The following is a 27,795-nucleotide window of genomic DNA, read 5'->3' as shown; positions in this document are numbered from 1 at the left end:
TATCAAACGTACTTTAATTGATTGTAATTTTAGAAAGTATTTTATCTTTCAAGTGTAAAAAAAACACTAAAAACACTTTCTAAAATCACTACCAAACGCACTCTAAATTAATTGATAATTTTTTTTATATGAAAAATAAGATTTATTCTAGTAAAATACTAAAATCAAATATTTTATTTTTATTATTTTATATTTTGTACTTGTTATATTATTATTATTATTATTATTATTATTAAAAATAAAATAATAGAATAATTATATTAAAAGATTCATTAAATTTAATATTCACTTTCTACCCATTAAAGAGTGGGAACAAAAAGAGCCCATTGGTTGTTCTTTTTTTTTTTTTTTTTATCACTTCTATCTAAAATAAATTTACAAAAAATAAGTTAGTATTTAATATTTTGATAATATTTTTTATTTTTAAAATAAAAAATAGTATTTTTCTAGAAGAAACAAAAACCACTTATAAATGATTTTTTAACTTTTTTTAGTGTGATTTACAAAATTTTGTAAATACCTCATTTTTAAGGAAAGTGTCTTCCTTAAAATCACTATTAGATAGACTTTCAAAATCTATGTAGGATAATTTTGAAAATAAATAAATAAATAAATAAAAGTGCAACAATTTTTAAAAAATCTAATGAATCACATCATTTTTGTAAATATTATTTTTATTAATAATATATTACCTAAAATGCTATCAAAGCATTTTTTTTATTTAAATTTTAGAGCGACTTTAACCGTGCTTTTCTTAAATGTGTTTTTAATAAAAATATTTTTAAAAGATTCACCTATTAAATATTTTTTCAATAAGTATTTTAATTAATTTTTAAAAATTTTAAATTTATTTTTAAATTTTTATTAAATATTTGAATTTTTTTCTCAAAAATGTTTTTTTAAAAATAGTGTCAATATACTTCATTTCTATTTTTAAAAAATAGAAAATGATTGTGTCTTTTATATAAAATCTAAACTCTTTGAAATTTACCTTAAAGAAATAAGGATTTTAAAAATAATTTAAACAAATTAAGGTATTAATTTAAATTTTAAATATTTTAAAAGTAATTTCACAAACAACAGGTAAATATCTATAATTTTTATATAAAAATTACTATATCGTTATTAACATTTTTTTAATATTTTAAAAACAAATTTAGAAAATGTATTCAAACCGATACAATAATTCTTTTTAAAAACGATTCTAATAAACGTACTATAAATTAAAAGCATTTTAATCAAAATTACTCTCCTACCCTTTCCACTTTTTAAATATTTATTTTTAATAATAAATGACTAAAATTCGGGATTAACTTTTGAGCGGTTGACCATTTTCAATTAAAAACCTAATAAAAGTTGGGATGGTTTTTTAGGTAATTTTATCTAAAAAAGCTTATTAAAATCTAAACAAATGGTATCCTAAAATCCCACAAAAATGGAGGATTAATATTTGAATATTAAAAATAAAATAAAAAAGGAAAAAATGATTTTACGGCTGAGCTTGGCCAATTAAATTGGACCATCTAACCCTTGGATATTTTATAAATTAGCCCTACTCAACACAGGGCTGGATGCCAATCTGAAAATGGGTGGCACGAGCAACTCACGTGCGAGGAGGGAAAATTAAACAAAGAGCAATCATCGCCACGATTATGAGAAAAATCGAACGCCACCCATGAAATTCAACAGCGGGAGAAACGGGTAGAAACGACGTCGTTTTGCAGGTTTTTCTCAGACTTCCCGTTGAATTCAAGACTTGGAAAGTTTCGCAATTTGGGCGAGAAACAAGGACTGGTCGCACGTGGCGGCATCTGGTGAGTTCTGAAGAATTAAGACGTTGGTGTTACGGCAACAATATTGGGAGGAGAGTGAAAGACCGTGATGGTTCCTCATTTATTATTTTCATAAATCGCTACTTCCCTCCTCCATCTTTCTCTTTTCTCTCTGTTTGAAGATTCATTCATTCATGTATCTGCTTTTCTAGGGTTCGGTTTCCAGGTGATTCTTATTTGAAATCAAGAACCGAGCTTCGCATTCTTAGGTACGCTTTGGTTTCGGAAATTCAACCAATGGTTTTTTAAGTTGATTTTGTTTTTGTGGTGGTTGGCGGTCATTTTCTACTGTTGCATATCGATTTACGACAGTCTTTGTTGACTTATTTGGATCGATTTTTGTTTTAGTGTTATTATTGCTTATAAGAAATGTAATGGTTTGTTTGGGTATGGTGATTTTTGCCAGGAGCGTTGAATTGGGCGATTGATCTGTATCGATCTGGATTGGGTTTTTACTGTGTTCTGGGAATGGTATGAATGAACTTCCTTTTTTATGAGTTTGTTATTTTTATTTTATTTTGTTTAAAATGGAGGTTTTTATTGTTCAATGGTTTGTTTGGAAATGTGGGAGATTTTCGTATTCCGTATTCAATTTGAAATGTGTATTTGGGGGGGTGGCGCGCGGCAGGGTGGGGTGTTGAAGAGATATAAAATAAAGATTAGTATTGATTCAGATGAAGCAGTAAATAAATGATTCCTTAGGGGGAATTAGAAGATCTAATTTGGGTTTCTTTCCATAGTTCTGCCCTTGCATTTGTGTAATCTTCTAGGGAGAACAGTAAACCCCCATGACAATGGGGGTATTAGCTTTGCCCTCATATGATGATCTAATAGAGTCTTTTGCAGATCGTAGGTGCTATTGATGCATTTTAAGTTGTTGAGCTGCTTGGCAGACGCGGGAGATCCCGGTTGAGAGGTGGAATTGTTGGTCTGGACTAATGGCAATTGCTGGTTTACATAATGTTTCTGTGCTTGATTCTCCTTTTCTTAGGGAGTCTCAATCTCCAGTGTCAAGCCGCCGAAGTGATCAAGCGAGACTGAGTACACAGACATCTTCTCCTCGGCAAATGTGGCGGGACCTTGAAGATGAGCAGGTTGGTCAGGGCCCAGGAAGAGGTCAAGGAAGATTCCAACAGCAGAGGAGTGATGAGTTGAACACTGATCTGTCTAGTGTAACTGTATCTGAAAGCCAAAGGAGTGTAGATGGTGGTGGTTTGGACCGCTTAAGTGAGGTTGAGTATGGACCATGGTCCCAAAGTCAAGCAGGGTCACAGAATGAAAATGATGATAGTAATGGTTTGGGTTGTGAGCCATCTCCTGATTTTGGGGATGTTGAAAGGGAGAGGGTGAGGCAAATATTTCGGGACTGGATGAATAGCGGCATGATGGGCCATACATCTAATGTTTCCCAGGTGAACAACACTACAAGGGCACAATGGCTTGGGGAAACTGAGCAGGAAAGAGTACGAATTGTAAGGGAGTGGGTACAAATGACTAGCCAGCCAAGAGGTACTCTTAGTGCTAGAAGAGAAGAACAAGTTGCTGAGATTGGTGCTCAAATTGAACGAGTTCGGGATGGATTAGTTGTCAATTGTCATGAAGGACAAACTGAACCTGTCCGGAGGGTTGGCATTCTTAGATTATGTGGCAGACAGGCTCTGCTGGATATGCTGGTGAGGACTGGGAGAGAAAGGCAAAGAGAGCTTCAGCAATTGTCGGAGCATAGAGTTGTCTCAGATTTTGCTCATCGTAACCGAATTCAGGTTAGTTTCTATAAAATATGCTTATTTCTGCACTCTCATTATTTTCAGCTCTTTTGATTGATAAAAAAAAAAAATTTATTTTCAGCTCTTTCCAGAGCCCATGAACTATTTATGGAATTGACCTCTCTATACTCTAGCAATTGCCATTCATGTGAATCTGTGTTTGAAATATTTGTGAACGGGAATTGGGTGGAAGCTTTGAAACGTGGGAACTAGGTTTGTTGGCATGATTTTTCATTGTCATCTGGGTTTTTCACAGTTTAATGCAAAACCACTAATCATAGACTGGAAACAGGAATTAAACTTGTATGCCACGCCAAATAGACAAGGGGATGGTGGGGGTGCAGAGATCACAGATGACTGATTTCTAATGTCTTCATGCATCATGCATACACATTTGCATGTAATCTTTCTAAATTTATCTATACCATATGCACCATGAAAGAAATTTCTTTTATGTTTTAAAGAAACCATGTATTGAGGTTTCCATTTTTCCTGGTAATTTTTAAAATACTCACTCTGTCATTTGAACAAAGACTAAAATACATTATATACGTTATAGGATATATTGTATACGATCCTCGAAACTTGTGTTTTGAGTCATTTATCTGGTGACAGGTGGTATATGTCCTAACCCAAAGGTTACTTCTAGGCAGCTATACTACAAACTGTTGCAGATGAATGGACTCATGCTTTTTCACAATGTGACATAGATGTTGTTGCCCAAATTTTAACAGATATGAGGTGTGAATGCCTCCTCAAACCTTGAAGTTGGGGTTTTAACAGATATGAGGTGTGAATGCCCATCAAACTTTGACGTAGGGGATCTACTAATGATACGTTGTATTCCTTCTCTTTTTTCTCTAGTTTAGACAGAGTCTTAATTTTAGGGTGTCGTTCTTCAAACATTTTTGCAAGTGAATGATTTGTTGATTGTTATAGTTTTTTTCTTGCACAAGGCAGTTTTAGGCATCAAGTTTTGTGGTCCCTTGTTGCTATTGCAGTATATCATTTTGTATTCAGCCCCTTGTATTTGTCGGCGATCTTGAAAACCTTTGCCTCTATTGTAACTATTATGGTTTTATTTTGTTTACTTTGCAGTCATTGCTCAGAGGTAGATTCTTGCGGAATAATAGATTGGCTGAGGATGAGAGGCCCGCTTCTGTTGCGGCAAGTGAATTAGGCTTATTGAGGCAACGGCGTACTGTATCTGGTTTAAGGTATTATCTTTATTATGCTGTATATATAAAACAAAAAGGATGTGTGTTCCTTTCTATTTTTTCCAGCTGAATTTTTTTTTCTTTGCACTGTTTTTGCTAATGTTCTATTATGGTCCTTTTTCTCAGTGTTGTAGATGTCATTTTCTTTCTTTCTTTCTTTACTTCTTTAATTTTTTTCTCTTCTTTGTGTATGTGTGTGGGGAGAGGATGCTGCTGTGTTTGGAGAATGTTGGTTGGAGGTTTACTCCAGAAGAGAAAGTTACGCAGTGGGGGACTTTTATGGTTTAAAAATTATAAAGAGGGCTGCTGGATTTCCTATGTTATACTAGAGCTATGTGACTTTATTTGATTATTCATATGGACACCCAATCTTTCATGGAAATTCAAAAGGTGGATCTGGGGAACTATAAATAATTTTCAGCATTTTAGCCTTACAAAGACCAAATTCTCAATGCTAGTGATGTCATTGAGAATTTTTAGATAAATTTGACTATGATCAGGAGAAAAATAATTATCATTTCAACCATAGTAAATGATTCTGAAAATTATGTCATTGACATATTGTAATCTAATATATGTCATGGCACCAGGAACTGGCAAATACTTTATTTTACGACCTTGACATGATGTAATAGAGACATGAACCTCCAGAAACAACAAGTGTATGATGTGATTTTTTATCCATAATTCATAATACATCATTGACAGGAAAATGTCTAAGTTGAATGTGTACCACACACATGGGTCTGTGGTTGATATACGGGATTAGTCCTTTCAAAATTGAAATTTTCTAGTCATCTTATCATTGTTCAGTTGGAGCAACAATTCACTTTGATTGGACCAACTTTTTCTTTTGTTTGTTTGTTTGTTTGTTTGTTTTTTTTTTTTTTTTTTTTTGTGCATAAAATAGATTGGACTAACCAATTCAAATTTTTTGTGACTTATTTATGATCATTTTGATGGAACCAACTAGTGTTGTTAGTGTGTAAAATATACTGGCCTAACCAATCTAAATTGGAATTGTCAGGTTATCCCTGATCATTGGTCAAAACTGCAAATCATATTGATATGATCAACTAGTTTTATTTGTTTGCTGTTATACATTCTCATTTGGTGATGTAATCCTACTTCCCTTCACATTTCAATTCGATTGCTACAGCATTAAAATGTATACTGTTCTTAAACAAGTAAAACTTTCTCATTTTCATTTAACCTTGGATTCCCTTTAAAGGAATTTCAAATAGAATTATCATTTTTTCTTAGCAACTTCTAATTTTTGTTTTAATTGATATTATAATTTAAAAACACACACAGCCACACAATATCACCATCTGAATAGCTTTATTAATAGTACTGATAACAAGACTTAAAAATTGATAATTTGCAGCTAAATGCATTGAAGATATTGTGTGGGATGTCTTAACTCTTTTTTCCGTGTAGGAGTCTGTCCCTTCATGAACTAAAGCATTTAATTTTCTTCTAACATTTTGAGGCTGTGATTGCATTATGGTTGAAGATTGTGATCACAATAAGTATTGAGATTACAGATCCATGTTGTGACCTCAGTCTCCCAGGTTCCTCAATATTCTTTTTAAGCCTTGTCACCTGCACTTTTACTCTGTAAAACCTTATAAATAAAATTGAATTTTCCAATTTGCTGATTAATTACAATATTAGCTAGAACAAAAGGATGTTAGCAATTTTAGCAACAGTACTGGGATATGACAACAGCCTTTTGATTCCCCTTAACTTGTGGACCAAAGCTTATGTTCTACATATTTTTGGATCATGTTATTAATAGCAGCATGATTTACATTTTTCAGAAAGTAATTTCTTGGATATGCAGTTTCACTTCCCTGCAGTTTATCACTGACAAATTTGTACTGATTTTAATTTCTATTACAACCTCTGTTACTTGTTCTTTATGATGATTGCTTCCAGCCTCTTGAAGAGTTTATGGTAGGGGGGATTAAGTATACATATTGTTACACTGCCCAGTATTTTGAGTGTATAATACATATCTGAATGGTAGTAGATTTTTAGTTCTGAGACCCCTTATGACTTCAATGACATATATTTTCAATTTCAATATTGTGGATTACCAAGCTAATAATTACCTCTATACTTTCTTTTTTTTCTTTTAAATTCCATTACCAACGTTGATGAGAATGATGAGGGCTATAGTGGGAAGACATGTTGCAAATGAGTGTGAGAGAAAACATGAGAGATGCTCCAACAAAGATCACTAGGAGAGCACTGAATGTGATATTGACTATGTATGATGAAGTTCTATGACAGGGCCATTAAGGGGGAGTCTATGGCACTGCTGGATGAGTTGGAAAGGACAGGAATTAAGAAGAAGAGAGCATGAGTAGGTTGGCAAAACCTGATCTGTCAATTGATTCTGGAGGAATTGGGATAAGGTGTCAATAACAGCTATCCTGATAGTGATGATTCTAATAAAATGAGGTTTAAATTTACATTTTATTTAATGAAGTTTAAGATCATTATTTATTTAATTTGATATAACTCATGGCAGGACATGCCATAAATAAGCTTTCAGTGTTCATTTTTTTTTTTTCCTTTGGAAGTAGCTTTGCCAGCCCTTTTTGTTGAAACTACATTTTCATATAAATAAAGAGTTTCCAAGTATGGTTATGGTCTAGATAACAAGTTTTCAATGTTCATTCTGTGTCGTGAATTCTCATGCAACATAATACCCAGTAGTGCCTTAGAAAGGTTCCACTTACTGATAAGGTATCAACAAATACTAGTACCAGGGCCAGAGCTATACCCGTGCTTCCTTGCTTCCAAATCTTGGCAACTGCAAAGTGCACAGAACAACAGGTCTCTTTTCAGAAAATTTTTCACTGCTCCGGCTGATGATTTCAGTAGAAGAATTTCTTGCTGGAATTTATGATAAGTTCCATGCAGTCTAGCACTCTAAAATATCAATCCATGGGTTAAACTAATACCTTTGCAGTTTACCATATGCTTATATATTTCCATTTTTGTGTCCTTTTTTTAATCTGTCATTAAACGTTCTCCAAGTATTATTGTGGGGTTTTTGTGCTGATTGTCAACATGTGTCTTGGTTTACTTTCTACATCATTATTACTTTTTGCATTTATGTGTTGTGTGTTATCTGCCATTGGGTTATTGCAAAGACTCATATGTTCTGGTTTTGGCATTTTGGCCCTGGTTATGTGAATAATTATGTTATTGGAATAAACCATATTGATAATGTTTTTATCTCTTTACTTATAATTTATCTATGAATCAATGTGGTTACTGTTATTTTTTCTTAATTGCATGATGGTAAAAATCCTCTTCTTCTTCTTCTTCTTCTTTGTTTTACCTTATATTAATTTTTTTAAGCAGGGAAGGATTTCTTTCCAGATTGGACAATTCTGTTTGTGGTAGCAGTAACTGCTCTGATACCTTATCCGACAGTGACATTGATGGCTACGGTCATGACCAAAATCAAGCAAACAGTTCGCTAGAGGTTCTAGATGAAATTCATGATCAATCTGAGCAGAGTCAAATAATCAGTGACATCCATGATACCACAAATGTTTTGGAAGGCAACTCATTTGAAGACATAAATCAGCAGGAATCTACTGCTCAAGTACAAGATTGGCAGGAGCAAGTTCTGGAAAATGAGGACGGAGGCTGGCAACAGTCAGACGGTGTTGGCTCTATTGAAGTAAGAAGTGGTAATGCTGAAGATTCAGAGGGAAACTGGCAGGAAAACTCCCAAGAAATTTTGAGGAATGAAGGTGGACAAGATCATCTCCAAGAAGCCCATGAAGTATTTCAAGAACAACTTGAGCCTAGTAGCAGGGAAAATGATGCCCATGGCTTATCAGTTAATACAAATGATTTAGAAGGTGACACAATTGAAAATGTGAATTGGCAAAACTCTATTGCTCAAGTAGAAGAGTGGCAAGAACAAGTCAGAGAAAATGAGGAAGCATCAGGAAGTGAGGGTGGGGAGCATGGTTTTCAGGAAGAAGCCCATGATTCGTGGCATGAGGTCAGCTCTCAAGAGGTTGCAGAAAATTGGTTAGAAGGACCTTCTGATCAGGAGGCTGTTATGGTTGGAAGGGTTGATAGATTTTATTTTCCCGATGATGATAATGTGTACAATATGGAACTCAGGGAACTCCTAAGCAGGTATGAAACCTTATTATTAAAGGTCTTATATATTTGGTCTTTTGAAATGTTCCAGTATTCAATGGGAATTTTTTTCATGTTGCAGGAGAAGTGTCTCTAATCTTCTTCGGAGTGGTTTCCGTGAAAACCTGGACCGATTGATACAATCATATGTGGAAAGGCAAGTCCATGACCCTGTTGACTGGGAACCACATGGAACATCATCTCTGCCTGCTTCAGCAGAGCAAGATCAGGAGCAGCAAACTGGAGATCAGAATGAGGGTCGAACAGATGATGTTGAGAGTCCTCCGTCCGTTCTACCATCATCACAAGTGCCCCGTTTTCTGCCCCTTTGGGATCAAGAGTTACACCATGATAATTGGTCACAGCAAAATATGCATCCCCGCTTTGGAATGGTAAGTCCATCCCTCCTTACTAATGAGCTTGATCCTTTTGGAGACCCATGTTTATATTAAATTGCAACTCTTGTTTTCTTCTTCTTCCTTTTTTTTTTTCACTAGTTAACTAAGAAGGATAGCATTTTAGATTTGTCTAACTTCGAAGGAGTATCCTTCTCACTGTGGCTTTAAAACTTTCTGACACATTTTTCTAGGAATATCCATTTTTGTGGTTTTAGCTTGATATGATTTAATTTGATTGTTTGGAGCAGGAATGGGAGGTCATTAATGACCTGAGGATTGACTTGGCTAGGCTGCAGCAGAGGATGAACAACATGCAGAGAATGCTTGAGGCTTGCATGGATATGCAACTTGAGTTGCAGCGCTCAATAAAACAAGAAGTTTCTGCAGCCCTGAATCGCTCAGTGGGTTCCCCAGGTCTGTCTATGATCTTCAATAACTTGGCTCCATTTGATTCATGGAAAGTATGAATAAAAGTAGAAAGGAAAAAAATTAGGAAGGGAAAAAGAAATTAGAAAAAAAAAAGGTAAAAAAAATGTTTAAAACCTGATTCATGTTTTGAATCATGTTTTCCAATGAATTTAAACATGTGTAAGGTTTTAGCACTCTTCAAAAAATTCTCATTACATTTCATTTTTCTTGCAGAAGTGAATGAGGAGTGTTTGCCACAGGATGGATCTAAGTGGGATCATGTGAGAAAAGGAATTTGCTGTATATGTTGTGATAGCCATATCGATTCTTTACTGTACAGGTAAAAGTCATAAAATTTTAAGAGTTCCATGGGCAGATAAAACCAAATATGTATTGCAGTTGAAGCACATCATCTGACATCATTTGTCCTCTGTCTTTTCAGATGTGGGCACATGTGCACGTGTTCCAAGTGTGCAAGCGAGTTGGTTCAGGGTAGAGGTAAATGCCCCATGTGTTGGGCGCCTGTAGTTGAGGTCATCCGTGCTTATTCCATTCTATAATTGAGAGAGAGATTCAAACCTCGGAATGGCAAGATATAGAATCTATATATATAGTATATCATTTCTTGCTCCTGGATTCCTCCAGGTACTTGGCTGCAATTTTTTCCCTCTTTGCGGATTGTACGATTGGAAGAACAACTAATTCATTGCCTTTTTAACTCCTGATAATAATGTTGAGTGGAAGTTGATTCTATTAATAAATGATTCACTTCTAAGGGTTGAGTGTCTCTGTTAAGATCGTTCACTACTACACCCATGTAATATTCACATATGAGTACAAATTTTTCTCCCAATTTTATTAACAGAGTATTTAGGAGTGCTTTCATTTGAAATCCTTTCTCCAACAAATCCTATAAATGACTTTTAAAATTGTTTAAAACGCTCTCTAAATTTTATAAAACATAGAGTTTGAGGATAGACCTTTGGAACTATGAAGTTTGTATCAACATGATCAACTAGGGATATAGATTTCAATAGGCTACAATTTGGCTTTGAATTTTCTTCAATATGGTAGGTTTTAAATCCCCTAATGACAAAAAGTCGTAATGTTGATAAACTCAGATGTATTTTTGGTTGGAAAATTTTTTCCCTTTATGGGTTATATTTCTTGATACATCTGGTTTGATTCATCACCCAGAAGTTGCACTGTATTTATGAAATCACAAACTCATTCAAAACGTAATTATAGAGAAAGGGAAAGATATGGAAATACAAATAAATATTTACATGTGCCGGTTCACATGCTCCTGGTAAGCACAATGCCGCGTTAGAAACTGGAAGTCCTGTGCAGCAGCGCCCGCTCCCCCAGGCTCGAGCAACTGGTCGTCCTTCTCACAGCTAACGATTCTACCTCTACATACGTGTCCCCATTGTCCTCCGTTAATCTCTCATGTGACTGGCTCCCACCCTCATCAGACCCCTCTTGCACCACACTGCAGCGTCCATCCTTGGCCGGAAAAAGCTGGGTCGACCGGCAAACGGGGCAAGACACGTGAGAAGACAGCCACGTGTCAATACAAGGCGGATGAAACACGTGACGGCAGTAGGGGATGATCTTAACAGTGTCCTTGTCTTCGAACTGGGTCAAGCAAACTGGACAATCCAATGTCTCCTTGGCATCACCGTGGTAAGAAAAGAGCGGTAGTGAGCTCACGGTGGAGGCGTCCAGGCCTTTGGAGGAGGTTGGGGACCTAGAGGAGGAAGAAGCGGGGGGTTTGGGTGGCGGCGGCGGCGGGACATTTCGACGGCGTTGTCTTCGGCGAAGCGGCGGATGTAGACGGAGAAGAAGCCCATGAAGAAGAGAGCGGTGAGAAGGACGATGACAGTCAAGGCCATCGAGGAGTCGAAGGGAGTATTGGGTTGTCTGTTAAGGGATCTTTTAAACCCAGAAGTGGATGAGGAAGAAGGGTTGATTGGCCCTGAGAAAGGCCCAGGGGGATATGCGAGGGTGCCTCCATGTCCAGCGTCGTCCAGCAGTAGCTTCCGTGTGTGGGGCTCCATTGCTGCTTCTTTGAGTGATGGTGAGACCTGAGACCAGTACTGGAACTACTGGGGAGCATATACACATACCAGTGAGAGTGAGAACGAGAGAGAGAGAGAGAGAGGGTAATAAGGTAGGCTGGTTTGTTTTGGAAGTAGAGATATTGGGAACGGAGGAAGAGGAGAAAGAGGAGGAAGTGGTGGCTATCGGGAAGAGAGAAAGAGGAGCAGGGGGTGAGGTGGGGACAATGCAAGGGGGGTGTTTACGGAAGAAGCACATGATAAAGGCAGAAAGGTGACGCGAGGCCGAAGCTGGAGCAGAGAGCAGGGGCCCCACCTGGTGTAGTCCTAACTCTGGAGCTTTCCGCACATCCCCCATTGCTGTTTTGTTTCTTGCGGTGCTTCTTCTCCCTACCAATCCACGAAACGCCATCCAGCGCCTTCCTAACCCACGACTGCTCACCACTCACCTTCGCTCCCCCTCCGCCCCTCTAATCTATCCAAAACGTCACCCTCAATTCATTTGTTTTCCCCCAATTTTCTCCCTTCATATTATCTCTTCCACTCTAATACGAACAAAAAATCTGTTCACTCCTCCATCGTATATATATACATATGTATAATGTTTCAAACTCATGACCTTAATTTCGATTCTTAATTTTCAATTACATCATATCTATATATATATATATATATATATATCCCTTTCATATGGTCTTCTAAAGTCTCAAGTAATCTTGTAGCAAATAAAGATTACGTGCTAATCATCATACTATGACTTCGATATTAAAATGGTGCGACGAAAGTTGCCTTTCATCTGTCACTTTTAGTTTATGCCCCATCCACAGTCTCCAAAAACCAGGTTCCATCCCACTCTTTCAACTCTCTCATCATTTATGCCCTTTCCCTTTCTCTAATTTGACTAATGATAATTAATATAATTTTACAATATATTTAAAATCGTGGGTTTATTTCATAAACTAAAAAAGACAAGATTATGAGCGAAAATAAGACAAAAGGACAAGCTGTAGGTATCATGGAATGGCCCATATGTGATATGGCAACTCATATTAGCGTGGTGTATGATTTAGATTCAAATTAGCATCATAATTTAGTGTGCATGAATGCTGGATTTATTACTTGGAAGCACTGCTACCAAATGCTGTAAATTTATGTAATTGCCTTAAGCCTTGTAGGTGGGTCAGTGGAAGTATGAAGTGCACCTTATGTTTTTCTTTGAAAATAATTATTGACTTGACTTTGTTCAAATTAGGACTATGTAATAATGCAAATGGATGTGGCCAAACTTAGAACAAAAAGAGACGCCTACTTTACAACTAAAATAGTTGGCATTTTTTTTTATTTTTTATTTGAATGGTCTTTTTATTTATTTATTTATTTTTATTGTAGTTTATTTATGTTTGGTCTGAAACTTAATTCAAGAGAAATTGAATGAATTAAAATCTCAAGTATGTAACTTTAGAAATCTCAATCTCCATTGTTCAAAATATATAAAAATAAAAAATAAAAATTAGCATAAAAAATGACCTTGAATACAAAAAATGAGACTAAGGTAGAAATGAGGAAGATTAAAACTCTATTTGGTAATTGTTTTTTAAAATAATTCTGAAAAACATTTTTTAAGAATAATTTTTGAAAACTCCTATTTTATTTTTATAAAATAAAAGTCTATTTAAAAACTTAAAATATTTTTAATCTGTTTTAAATATTTTTAAATATGTTTTAAAAATAATTTTGATATATAGTATTTATTTTAAACTACTTTACATATTTATATAATTATTTTTTAAAATAACTCTAAAAAATAAGTAAAAATAATAAATAACAACTAAAAATGTTCTTTCAAACATGTTTTCTCTTTTTTAAAAAAAAAAAAACAAAAACAAAGAAAAAGTAGAAAATTATTCTAAAAAATAGTTCCAACCTATATGATACAAATAACGGCTACAAAGCCATAGAATCTAAATACACTACCATACGTGTACGGAGAATATTATATTCAATTTTTTTTAGGACTTTTCCATCCCTAAAATAGTCTCATATTAACCATTATTTGTTTATTTATTAATGAAATGGTTTTTCTTTAGAAAAAAAAAAACTAATAGAAAATTTCTTAACTCGTAGATTTTAGAAGACGAAATATTATACCTTCAACTAATCAAATATTGAATGAAAATTATTCCAAGTCATAAGTTTTATCCTTCAATTTGTTGTTCTGTTTTAATAAAATTATTTCCATTTTTTATTCATTTTATTCATCAAAACTTCATAGGTTGATAATCTAAGATTATGTTTGGTTCTTGAAAAATATCAAAGAAAGAAAAAAAAATACAAAGGAAAATGATTTTCTCATATTTTGTTTCACCATAAAATTTTTTAAAGAAAATTAAATATAATTAAAATTAGTTAAAAATTTATATATTTTAAAATTATTTAATCTTTATATAATAGAGAGAATTAAGTGAAATAAGTTTTAAAAAATACATAATAATAATTTATTAATTTTGAATCTATTTTTTTCCCCTTCATTTCTCTTTCCTTCCATATTTCCTCTCTATTTTCTTTCCCTCAAAATTTTCAAACCAAACATGCCCCAAATATAATGTTGTATAATAAAAGCAAACTCATAAAAGTTTTTATTAAATATGATGTTTATGTTAATCACAGTTATGGTAACAACCAAATATTTTATTCGTTGAAACTTCCAACGTCAATAATCCAAATATAATGTTGTATAATAAAAACAAATTATCTTAATTTTCAAACTCATAAAATTTTTTATTAAATATTTTGTTTATGTTAATCCATTTAAGGTAACACCCAAAAAAAGGTCCCATTTAGGTGATGATCACATTTTACAAATTTTATAAATATGAATGCAAATAGAAATTATAAGCAATAATTGACAATAATAAAGACAATGGAATACACAAAAAATGGAGGAAATAATGCAAACTCCAATTTTATAATTGTTCAATCTAATATATCCTTATCTACATTCATTTTTCTTAAACTTCAATTATACGCTAAGAATTCTACTACCAATAAGACTTTTAAAGGCAAAGTGTAACGACTTATACTCAATCATATAGATATTGTCCGCTTTTGGCTCAAAGGGGCTTTATGACTTTAAAAGTTGTCTACCTGATGTGGGATATTACAAACATTCACTAATACAGACAATGTCCTGATTGTGTCCCATAAGATTGTAGGATCAAACAGACAAACGCCTCATACAGAGCCAAACAAACCCTTACACCGAGGTCGAAAATCGGCTTTAATACAATTTGTAACGACCTACATCCAACCATGTAGAAATTATTCGCTCTGAACTCAAATGGGTCATCATGACTTTAAAAAACCATCTACAAGGTTAAGAGGAGTCTCTTCATTTATAGTATCAAGAACTTTCTCTCATATATAATGTGGGACATTACAAACACCTTCTATGCAAACATAATATCTTCATTATGTCACATGGGATTGTAGAGCTAAACAGACAAACACCCCTTATAGGGTTAAATAAATTATCATACTAAGGTTGGAGATCAACTCTGATACTATTTGTAACGACTTGCTCCTAACCTTGTAGACATTGTCCGTTTTGGGTCTGAAGGAGCCTTCACGGCTTTAAGACGTGTTTTAAAGTCACGAGGGTCCCTTTAGGTCCAAAACGGACAATATCTATAAGGTTGGATGTGAGTTGTTACAATAGTGCTAGGAATTTTCCCTCATATCCGATGTAAGACATCATAAACACCCCTCATGTAGACACAATATCCTCGTTAAGTCTTATGGGATTGAGGAGCCAAACAAACCCCTACACTGGGGTCGGGGATTGGTTTTGATACTATTTGTAACGATTCACACCCAACCATGTAGATATTGTCCACTCTAAACTCAAAAGGGTCCTTATGACTTTAAAACATATCTGCTCGATGTGGGATGTTATAAACACTCACTCATGCAGACACAACGTTCTCACTGTTTTCCATAGGATTGTGGAGCCAAATAGATAAATGCCCTCGACAAGGCCTAACAAACCCCCACACCAGGGTCAAGGATTAGCTCTAATACCCTTTATAACGACTCACACTCAATCATGTAAATATCGTCTGCTCTATGTTCAAAGGGGTCCTCACTACTTTAAAAATGTATTTTAAAGTCGTGAAGACTCCCCTTACACCCATAACGGACAATATCTATATAATTAGGAGCAAGTCATTATACAAAGCTTCAAACTTTTACACTTTGATTCTTGTGTCCAAGGAACCTTTCACAAACCTCAAGAAATGTTTCACTCTTTAATAATTCCTCACTGCAATGATACTTGTACTTGATAATCTCAAAGTGATACCTCATACTTGTTTTATTTCCTCGAGTGATAGAATGTAAATTGAAGCTCAATGCACTCAAAATGTTTTTCTAAGGCTCAATAAATTATTGGCGAATATTTTGAAACAATTCTTTCTTCAATAAATGAAATATAGGAACCTTATATAGGATTTGGAAAGTTAAACTAGCCCTTAGGCACACTTTACATCGACCGATGGACCTAGGGGTTGACCAATTCCCTTGTAATTTTGATAGTTTTGCAATTTTAAGTTCCAAAACATGAGAAAATTTTGATTATTAACTCTTTAACATTTTGAAAAAACTTCATAACAATATTTCTTCACCAATTTAAGTTTTAGTTTTTCCTCAAATTGATTTTCATCTAAATTATAAAAAAATAAAATTGATTAAAGACTTATGAACAAAATAAGATGCTTTAGAAAAGGATATAACACTACATGAACTTTGTTTATCAATAATCTTATGAAAACATCTTAGACATTAATTTGATAAACTTTTTCTTCGATGTTCTAGTTCATCTTGATTTTCTTTTGACTTAATATATCTTCTTCTTAATTGTCTTTTTAAAAATATTCTTACGTAATACATTTAGATAAAACGTTAAATCTAATTCTTATTCTATTATCATCAAATATGAGATTAACCAAGGTTAGCATAAAAAAGAAGATATGATCTATCAAGAAAACTTAGTCCTTGAATTGTTTTGAATCAAATAGAAGGCTATTTGTGTTTGTATGCTTCAAGAACGGTTTTTTAAAGACATAGTCACACGTATTTGGGTAGCATTTGGATGAACACAAATCATCGTTTAGTCATACTTTTCTCCTCAATGATGGCATCATACCTTGGAGTAATAAAAAGCAATTGTGTATAGCATTATCTACAATAGAGTATACTACATGCTCAACTATTGTTTAGGAGGGTGTTTAGTTGAAAAGGCTCCTTTAGGAGCTTGTCATTGTCGCATGCACTTATGAGCCTATGACGATCCACTGTGACAGCATGGTGACTCTTGCCTATGAGAAGGACCCCAAGTATCATTATCGAACCCAAAACATCAACATCATACATTATGTCATTCAAGACATGGCTGTGTAGGAGAAAATGATCCTAAAGCACATTTTTACGAACCGCATGGCTATCAATCCACTAACTAGGTCGATACCTAACAATACTTATAGGGCTCATGTTAGGAATATATGACTACATGGATTGATTTTATATTGGCTTGCTAAATTGACCATTGTATCTCAACAGTTTTGTCATATATATTATAAACTAACCCATGTCATTGTTTAGTAATTGTAATTTTTTTAAAACAATCCTTAGTTCAAGTACACTTGCATATACAAATACACTGGCATAAAATACATGAAAATTTATAATAATCTAACTTAAGTATAACTTATATGATTTTTATAATTTTTCTTAAAATATTACTTCCTTTTTTTTATAATTTTGTTTAGTAATTTTAACCAAATAACTAAAACCGAAATTTAAATAATATTATAATTGTCTTGTATATAATAAACACGAGAATACTATTTTCCTACCAACTCCTTTTTCAAAGCAAATTGCTAAAATCTAACTCATAATTTTCCCATGAAAATTTAAATAATTTCTTTTTTAATTTTTAAGGATAGAAATAAATATGAACAAGGATAAAAGACCTTCCATGGAAGTTGGAAGCTGCGAAAATTAAGCCACCGCCTTTTCTAGATAGTCTTTGAAACATACTCATTAAATCATTCTCCCCTCTCTGTCAATTAATGAAGAACATGAGCCCTCGTCATGCCAATCAATTAGCTAGGGTTCATATCACAAGATCCATGAAGATGCACATAACCAAAAAAAAAAAAAATTAAAAATGGAAAAAATGAAAGAAAATACTTAAAATGATCTAAAATTAATAACACTAAGAAACAAAAAACAAAACACGCTAGAGTTAGAAAATTACAAAGTAAAATCCCCAGGTCCACAACACCAATGTGCCCCTTTTCCACAAAACCACCCCACAGCATGAAGTGGGTTGACCATCATATTAATCAGTACTCCTATTTCCATTGAAATCAAGTAGTGAAAAAGGAGGTCAGGGAAAATCCTGGGTCTACTGCTTGTGGCCTCCTGCAGCAGCATAGTCCATGTAATTAGAAACGGCCTTAGTCCCCTCAGCCATGGCATGTTTTTGGAGCTCTCCAGGCAAAACCAGCTTGACGGCGCCTTGAATCTCCCTTGCTGATAGCGTTGTCTTGCCTGTGTACTTGGACAGCTTCGCTGCTTCTTCCGCTATTCTCTCGAACATGTCGTTCATGAAGCCACTCAGCACAGTCATGGCCTTCGACGATACTCCCAGTCCAGGGTGCACCTGCTTTAGTACCCTGTACACGTACCTCTTGTACCCCTCACCTCCCTCCTTTCTTCTCCTACCGCTTGTCCTCCTCCTCCTCCCCCTCTTCTTCTCTTCTCTCCCTTCTTGTGTTGTCGTCGTCTTCTTCTCTTCCTCCTTTTTTGGTGGTTCTTCTTGTGTCACTGGAGTGGGAAGCTCTTTCTCTGGTTCCTCATCAGCTGAAACTTGTTCCCTTTGCAATTCCTCTGGTGCTTTGTCCTTTTTAGAAATTTTCTTCCCTTGCTCTTCCCTGGGTGGTTTTTGCTTGCTGGCAAGTACCGTCACTTCGACAGTTTCTTGAACCACTTTCCGGGCTGCCTTCACCACCACCTTACTCCTAGTCTTGCCAGAACGCTTTGGAGCCATTCCTTTGTTTTGCTTTTGTCCCTCTCCGTGTCACAAATTTGAAAATCACAGAAAGAGACTGGGAATTTGAATGGGAGGAATGGGCTGTGGTGCCATCGTGGTAGTGTAAGGGGTTGACATATGGCGGGGCAGGTGTCAAGCCTTCTCTGATCAAACGGCTACGTGGGTTAAAAGTAAAAGCCAACATCCTCCTCAAGGGCCCAGTCGGTCTTCACCTTTTTACTCCCTCCTTCGGAGTAAATAAAATTAAAATTCTATTTACAAAAATGATCTATTATTAACCAACTTCTATATATAATTGCTCATGTCATTAGAAACTTTTAAAAAATTGAAGGCAGCAAATGGACACTCCGTCGGTCGAACCAACATACCACATGGGAAGAGATTGGCAGGGTTTTGAAAAAACAAAATTATGACAATTAAAATATTATTTTTTTCAACACTTCTTGATCGATACTTCGACACAGGAGAGAATTGTGAAATCGGGGCAGAAGCCTAGGGCGGGCCCATTAACGCCAGAGTTTTGACCCAAGCCTGTAGCTATGGGCTACTTTTACAGGATACTTACCATTTCAAATGGTGCCCTTTTATATATATTTATATATTCATTCAATGATTTTTTTCTCGTTCAAAATCGTCTTGTACACGGCTCAGAGCTTATAATAGATTCGATACACGGGCCGTATCACATGCAATCTGAGCAGTTGACCTTGCAGATGGGCACAAACATGGCTATAATTGCAGGCGCCATCACTAGCATCCCAATCACAAACATATTCCAAGACTCTTTTCTAAACCATATTAATCATATATTTTTTATAGAATTAACAAGGATTTTCATTTTTTGGTAATAATTACTTGGGATCATGTAACATCTTACAGGGCACTCATCGTCTATATCTGTGGGTTTGAAAAGGCAATAATTGAACTGTTTGAAAAAGAAAATAAAATGAAAAATGCTACGTTGCCCCCCGCTCAAAGAAAACCCATAAACCTAATAATGGAGTTGTGATGGTGCACATTGGATTCCCATAAAAAAAATGCCAAAACCAGTGAAGGGGTTGCGGGGCTGCTCCATCCTTCTATTTTTTACTTTTTTTCTTCCTTTTCCATACTGTACATAGAACAAGCTGTTTGTTTGTTTGTTTTTGTTTTTGTTTTTGGTGGGCTAAGCTTAAAACATGACTCACACGATCAATCTTTCCATTGAATAATAATTATAGCCTGTCCTAAAATATGATACTGGGGTGGTTCTTATACATTGAATAGCCTCACTGTTTTGGTCACATGTTCATATACTTGGTAAGTATATGGAACTCTCACCAATACATTCCCAGAATAAATCACAATATATGCTAGCATGCTACAGTCTTTTTGCAGGACTTAGTTCCAAGAGTTTATCCTTGGAAAGGCAGCTTCATTCCCATTTTGAAACTTATGATGGGAGGAATTCCATTGTACAAAACTTTGAACAATTTTTATACATATTTAGTTTTCTTTTTCTTTTTCTTTTTCTTTTTCCTTTAAAGAAGCTTAAGAGAACTAGAGAACTAATTTCAAAATAATCTAGACTCCTATGGAGAAAACATGGCTGCATCTTTGTTGGGTGACCTTTTGGGTCATGGGAAGTGCTAAAAGAAAGTAGAAAAAAAAAATCAGAATTAATTTTCCTATTTAATTTCTTATGAAATTTATGAAGAAAAATAAAATATAATACAAATTATTTTGAAATTTACATTATGAAACATTCATTTTTCCTTCCTTTCTTTCAAGGCAGGAAGATCCAAACAATCCTAAATTTTTAACCTCAAAGAAGGCTATTCCCAATCCCTTATTCTTGCTTTATTCTTATTTTGATTTAATTTATTATTATTATTTTTGTTTTGAAATTAATGAGCTCCGTTCAAGAATCAGGACCATGTTGAGACATGCACAGTATCATTATCCTGCAAATCATTCATCATTCTTCCCAAAGGGAAAAGGCCAGAAAAAGTATACCATATATAATATGAGATCAACGAAGCAATATTGTTAGAAACAACTTGGATTGCTTATGTACGGATACTCATAATTCATTGGATAGTTCAGCCAAATCGCCATAATATTGAATGTCATATACACATAGTGAGGATCCATATCCCACATCCCATGTAGACAAGTTTTCATCAGTAAAATCGTTGCTGGTATTATTAAGAAGCAGCGGTTATGTATATATAAAATAAAATGGAAAAGTGACCTAGGCTCAGTTTCCTTTACTCGTATACCTCTTCTTCTTAACGCTGCGAGACGAAACCCTAAAAAGTTCAAAGCTTGATTTGAAGAGGGAATCTACCTCATCTCCTCCGGTGAACTCAAAGAACTGCACTTCTTGAAATTTTCTCTTCTGTGAAAGTACTTTTCCTCGTTTTTTCGGGGCCGGCGGACAGCTTAGAATTGATGGGATCTTGTGATCGCGAGAAGTCGGGGTTCTACAGCCTTCAGGATCATCTGTTGTCAAGGTTGATTCACGATTTTCTTCAACAGATGGTGGTGGGATTAGTTGAAGCTGAGGGTATTCTCTAGCCATGGAGATGGAAAAAGGGTCTACTTTGGAAACTAGAAGGGTAGGGAAAGAGAGACAGAGAGTTTGTCTTGTAATATCTCTTTATCTTCTGAAATATAGACGTCTTCTCACGTTCGCACCTTCTTCTCTTGTATTCTTCCTTATTACCCGACCTGTTTCACTTCCTTTTTTTTCCCCATAAAATTACAAACTAGGTTGTGTTGTCGCTTTAAGGAATGACACCACTAAGCAGAACTACTATTTCACTCCATTCTCAGAACTCATCAATTCACTATAGACTTTTTCCCTCACCAGGGATGGCTGTGTTTTGCCATAGCTACTGTAGGATGTGCGAGTTGGAGAGTATTTTATCTCAGGGAAAACAATATATAGAAGGGAGGTTTCTAATTAAAATTTAAAACAACTTTAAACTTGAAGTTCGTTTTTGGAAACTTTTTTAGGGAAGTGTTTCAAGCGATATGGAATGTTATATTACATAGAATGTTTAGAGTGGTTTTTAATTTTTTTAATATTTGAAAAATAAATATTTTTAAGTGTTAAAAAAATTAAAAATATTTTTTAGAATCAGTACCAAGTACACTCCTAAGTTCATATCTATCCAGGATTAGATTACTTCTAAGACAAGAAAAGTTAGTAAGAGTATTTTATGTTTTTAGAAACTTTAATGAAGAAGTGTTTGTAGGAGAGTTACTAATTACTAAACTCATATATGATTGGAATTGTATTACTCATCAAAGGAGAGTTCAATGTTTGTCTTTTTTTAACTTAATTTTAAATAAGACTTAAAATTAAATAGTATTTAATAATATTAAGAATGAAGTTGTTCATTTTTTTAATATTTTATTTCTATTATATATTAAAAATTAATTTAAAAACATATATTACCTTTTAATCTCTAGAAAAAAATTAAGTATTTGTTTAGGAACAGTATTTTAGAATAGTTTTCTATTCTCAAAAATAAAAAATATAGAAAACCCATTTTACAATCAAAAATTGTTTTCTATTATTAAGAACAAAAAATATAATGTTTTCATAAACATCTTTTAATTGTTTTTTATTGTTTTCACTTATTTTCTAAAAAGTTGTTTTAAGAAATAATTATACAAATATATATGTAGAATGATTAAAAATAAAACAATAGATATAAAAAAATATTAAAAACATTTTAAGTTTTCAAACAAACTTTTATTATATAAAAATTAAAAAATAATTTTTAAAAACTATTTTTCAAAATTATTTTTGAAAAGACCTTAAATATTTTTCTTTTTTCTATTCAATAAAAAAGCTTAAGGAATAAGTTATCAACAAAAAGTGAAAAAAAAAACATATTATCTAAATTTTGGAAACAAATTATTTTTAATAAAAAATTAAAAAAATAAACCCCACCAAGTAGGAATATTTTTACGAGTACTGAGGTCATTAGTAAAATATATATATTTTACTTCAAAGGTATTTATTAGAAACCTAAATTAATTAATCAATTTTTGGGGCATCGTGAGCTAATTTATATACCTTATTGAGGCTGCATGCCGTGGTATAAAACATAGGTCTTCATCCATCATATTCCCAGTACAGTTGGTTGAAAATTTTTAGCTAAAAGTGTAGAACTTGTCCTTGTAAAATAAAAAAGATCAATTTTGAAGTAATCAAATATGGCAATGATTAAGCCGTAGAAAAGGGGAAAATAGCAAAAGCATTGGATTTAGCCATTTATGCAGCTTCTTGAACAAGGGGGAGTCCTAGGCAAAAGCCCATATGAACACAAGCAAGAGCCCTTATCTCTGTTCCCTCTTCACCTGTCAAGTCATGTACTTGTATTCTTTCTCTAACTTGTCTGCATGTACACAGGCCGCATAGGATACCGTTTTTATGTTTCGGACCTCTACAGAATAATTTGATGCCTGACAGGGACATGAAATTTCCTGTCACGTATCTTCTCTTACACAGTTACACTCTTCTTCTCTCTTTGCTTTCCCATGTCGGCTAATGTTTGCAGCTTTTCATTCCCTTCCTAAGCTTCCTTGTTCCATTTTGCCTTTGATGATTCCATACAGTAAAATACTTTATATTTATACCCATAATTGCTGAACCTGCAAAAGAGATATTCCATGGACATGAGGTATATCCGTCTATATGTTTGTGCCACTGCATGCATCAAAGTGGAAGTCACATCTTAAATGAAAAGGTACCCCGATATGTTTTTTGTTTTTCAAAATATTTTTTGGAATTTCTTCTATTAACATGTTTGTTTTCCTATGTTTCTGTAAAAGACAATTGTGTGTTATTTGTTTGAAAAAGTAGATACAAAAATTACATTCCAACAAATTTGTTAACATAAGAACAATAAATTATGGTGTATAATAATTATTAAACTTTCAATTATCCAAAAGGATTATGTAGTGCCCAATAATATATGTCAAGATAGGTAGGCTATAAGAGTTCAATAAATAAGAGTTATGATATAATGTTAAGTTACCTTCGTTCTTTGAGCTTTCACTTGGTTTAATAAATAAAAAGTTTTATATCAAGTTAAGTGGTTTAAGTAATGTTGGAGTGTCACTAATATATATCATATTTGTAGTACTGTCAGTCACTTGTAATCTTTTTTGAGATTTATATACACTAATTTACTAACTAAAAGTTTAAAAATTTAAATATTAAGATCATATTTAATTGGTCAGATATAACATGAGATAGAATAAGAGAGGGGATGTTATATTATATCCCATGTTTAATTCATGATTGAAAAAGATAAATTGTTTCATCACTTATTATATCATATATTCAACCAAAATGAGATATGATAATTGGTAAAATATATTATCTATTTTTATTTTTTTATTCATTTCACATGAAATATGTTAATCTCATGATAAGATATAGGATATACATATCTCATATATCAAAATTTTATTTTATTTTATTGTTTAATATACTCATTTTACAAAATAATTTTTTTATTATAAAATAATTTTATGATTAAAAAAACTAAAAAATATTTATAAAATAATATTAATATATGATATATAAATTATTTTTATATATTAAATAACATAATATAAAAAAATTATCTATAAAATTTAAATATTTTAATCATGAATATTATTAAACATAACAAAATTTTTATTTTTTTAAATAGAAAATATTTGAATGTGATATAATTTTTATTTTAAATATTAAAATTTTTATTTATTTTACAAGTTAAATATAAATATAAATATAATATAGTATATCTCATTGAATATGTTATTTTAAAATATCATGTTGATAGGATATATATATACTATAATATATTTATTTTCTATCATATTTTATCATTCTAATCAAATGTAACCTAAAAGTCTATTTGATAATAATTCTAAAAATCGTTTTTAACTTCAAAAGTGTTTTTTTTTAAATAAATATTTAATAAAATATATGAAAAATTACTTATAATATTAAAAAAAATTCATTTCTAATATTTTCTAGAGACATATTTAATAAATAATTTTTAAAAAAAAACTTCAAATAAAAATAGAGTGAAACACACCCTAATCCTCGCTAATTTATTCTGTGCGGACAAGACATTTCACATCTATAGTAACTGAAAGGCATGTCGAGGATATTTTTAAGCAAAAGGACAATGATGGAATAAGTTTGGAACCAAGGTGGGGTACGGTTGATAACTACCCCATCTCGTTTATATACTTATTATCATTCATGTCCCTATAAAAGATTTAGACAAGGTGGGGTATGGGATATGCCACCTTGTTTATTTTCTTGTTTTTATCTTTAAAAATAATTTAATTATATTAAAAATAGATATGCTTCATATATAATAAGCAAAATTTTCTATTATTTTATGTGTTAAAAATGTGAAAATAAAAAACTTAATTAAACTATTTTTAAATTTTATTGTATGTAAACCTATCTCGTGTTTTAAATTTATCTTCATTCCAAACAAATTTTTTTTTTTTATAAAAATAGAAAATAAGAATAATTATTTTTAAAGTTCAACTAAATAAAAATAAAAAAAAATTTAGATATTATTGACTATATATATATATATATATAACTCAGAGTTTTAGATTTTATGAACATCTCTAACCTTTAGATGACATAAACGACTTAGATGACATGAACGACTTCGTGTCATCAGCTAGGGGCTCTAAATGCATTGAAGCTATGCATACACAAAGATAAAGCAAAAAGAAGTTCAACAATAACAATAACACTACCAATGTAACCCAAAACAATACACCAAGCAAAAAGGCCTTTCAAAGAAGTATAGAGCAAAAGCAAAAAGAAGTAAAATAGTAACATTAACGGTATATATATATATATATATATGGGAAAAGTTATATAGGCTAATGTACAAGGATTAAATGCTATACAACTCCAATCAGGTGACCTGAAAGCGGCGCCCTGTGGGGAATGCCCTTCCTTTTTCTAGAATTAGAAGGTGGGAGTTTGGCCGGTGGGGGCGCCCTTACTCTGAACTTTATTTTTAGCGACGATCTCTTTTCTCCTTCTCCTTTACTTCCCTCTTCTTCACTCTTGTTGCAGGCGTTCACCAAACCTGCATTCCCATTCTCCATTATGCCCGCTACCTGAATTAATTAATCAACAAGAAGGGTCATATATAAAATTAATTAAGAGAAAATAAAAGAGAAATTAATTAATTAATTAACAAACCTTGCATCTTAGTGAACAGAAACGGAAGTTGGTCAAGAGACCTCGACGACAGACTTCACATGCATGAGAGGCATTACCATTACTAGGCTTCACCTGTGCCTTCCGGTCCAGATATACTACTTTACACTTGTTGACCACGTACGACTGAACCCCACTTACATCCAAAAGCTTCTCAACTTCCATCACCTTCACAGCATTATGATATGACGATCGTCGTATCTGCGAATTAATTAACTTTCATCATTAACTAATGTGATATTCAAATCAAAATTTTCATTGATAGTAATGTAAGAACGTACTTGAATTACGGCATGACCCGAGTGTAGTGAGATTCGGCAGTGGCTGCAAAAGGCGTCGCTTCTGCAGTCGATGCAGAACATGTTGCAGTCCTTGTGTGCGGCGTCGGGATGCTTAGTGCAGTTGCTGTAGAACCGAGTAGACAAGAAACTCTCCACCCATGGTGGCACCAACATCGCTGCTGGCGGCTGTATATATCATAATCCCACACAAACCAGATGATTAGGACATCATTAATGGCAGGCGAGTGTTAGAAGTTAGAACAAGACAAAACAACACATTGATTTTCTTTACCATTTGATTCTTCAATTTTCACAAAAGCCACTAAGTCGGTTACTACTAGGTTTCACTCATACTAAATTTATAAAAGCATGCAAGAAACATGTATTGAATTTAAACCAAATTTTATTTTTCTTTCCTTTTTCATCTTTGTTTTCTACTTTTCTTGGCATTTACCACCATCCAAACAGACCCTAAAAGTTACGAACATCGTTTTCTTCATAGATTGAGATGTAGAACTTTTACATGGACATGAATAATCAGAATTAGGTTTTGAAATCCTACAAAAACTCAGAAAACGATCATGTATTACCATATCTCAACATGCAGAAAATAATTTTTTTCAAGACTCTTTTCTTCTTTTCTTCATTCATCTTCCAAGATTGTGCTCATACAAATATTCTGAGTCAAGACTCAAGAGGACCCACAAAGAACGTATAAAGACACAAGAAAATTCAGAAAATCGAATGCGTAACCTCGATCTGAATGGCCATCGTCTTCCCAGAAAAATCAATGGGGATGAGAGCTGTACTCAGAAAAGATACAACATCCTAATAATAACAAGAAAGCACCGAGGGAATGAAGATACCTGCAACTGCAAGGCGTTTGGTTCCTTATTCCCTGTCTTCTCCGTGGATTTCACTTTTCAATGTTTTCAGTTCTTGATCCGACTGATTTTATGGAATGACGTAAATCCAGCTGTAAAAAATTGTGAAGTCCAGGAATTTGTTTCCTACTATGTTTCCATTTTTTTAAAAGCGCGGAATTGTAATAAAATTAATTTTGAGTTGGGAGGGAGTTCATAACGTCTCCTTCCTTTTTCCCAAATCAAAATTTGGGGATTTTTTTTTTTTTTGACTTAAATTATTGAGAAGGCCCATTTCTTCAATATAATTAAATATTTTCTTGAATATTAATTTCAATAATTTGTTTTATTTACAAAAAATTTAAAAATGAACCGATTCAAGAAAAGCCCATGTTCTAAAGTTTTTCACCTCCTCAATTTGATATGCC

At 33.4% G+C, this 27,795-nt stretch overlaps 3 protein-coding genes across 4 annotated transcripts; 1 reads left to right on the top strand and 2 right to left on the bottom strand.

Moving 5' to 3' along the window:
- Positions 1-1,655: 1,655 nt before the first annotated feature.
- On the top strand, positions 1,656-10,587 carry LOC117916205. Of its 2 annotated transcripts, XM_034832119.1 has the most exons (10): positions 1,656-1,814; positions 1,985-2,041; positions 2,239-2,303; positions 2,679-3,595; positions 4,697-4,815; positions 8,197-8,991; positions 9,077-9,386; positions 9,641-9,806; positions 10,035-10,140; positions 10,243-10,587. In XM_034832119.1, exons 4-10 carry the CDS (start codon positions 2,771-2,773, stop codon positions 10,358-10,360), a joined length of 2,439 nt encoding a protein of 812 aa, XP_034688010.1. In that variant the 5' UTR covers positions 1,656-1,814; positions 1,985-2,041; positions 2,239-2,303; positions 2,679-2,770; the 3' UTR covers positions 10,361-10,587. The 2 variants fall into 2 exon arrangements, with proteins under 2 accessions (XP_034688010.1, XP_034688011.1); XM_034832120.1 differs by lacking the exon at positions 2,239-2,303.
- Positions 10,588-18,323: 7,736 nt separating this feature from the next.
- On the bottom strand, positions 18,324-18,968 carry LOC117916304 (histone H2B-like). The gene has a single exon (XM_034832260.1). It carries the CDS (start codon positions 18,966-18,968, stop codon positions 18,324-18,326), a length of 645 nt encoding a protein of 214 aa, XP_034688151.1.
- A 6,930-nt stretch (positions 18,969-25,898) lies between these two features.
- On the bottom strand, positions 25,899-27,515 carry LOC117916302. Its single transcript, XM_034832256.1, has 4 exons — positions 27,371-27,515; positions 26,505-26,690; positions 26,206-26,424; positions 25,899-26,120 (listed from the first exon to the last, which is right to left on the bottom strand). Exons 2-4 carry the CDS (start codon positions 26,676-26,678, stop codon positions 25,899-25,901), a joined length of 615 nt encoding a protein of 204 aa, XP_034688147.1. The 5' UTR covers positions 26,679-26,690; positions 27,371-27,515.
- Between the last annotated feature and the right edge of the window lie 280 nt (positions 27,516-27,795).

This window comes from Vitis riparia, chromosome 6, assembly GCF_004353265.1.
Source record: "Vitis riparia cultivar Riparia Gloire de Montpellier isolate 1030 chromosome 6, EGFV_Vit.rip_1.0, whole genome shotgun sequence".
Classification (NCBI taxonomy): domain Eukaryota; kingdom Viridiplantae; phylum Streptophyta; class Magnoliopsida; order Vitales; family Vitaceae; genus Vitis; species Vitis riparia.
Note: the sequence above shows the minus strand (reverse complement) of the source record. Positions and strands in the feature narration are given on the sequence as shown.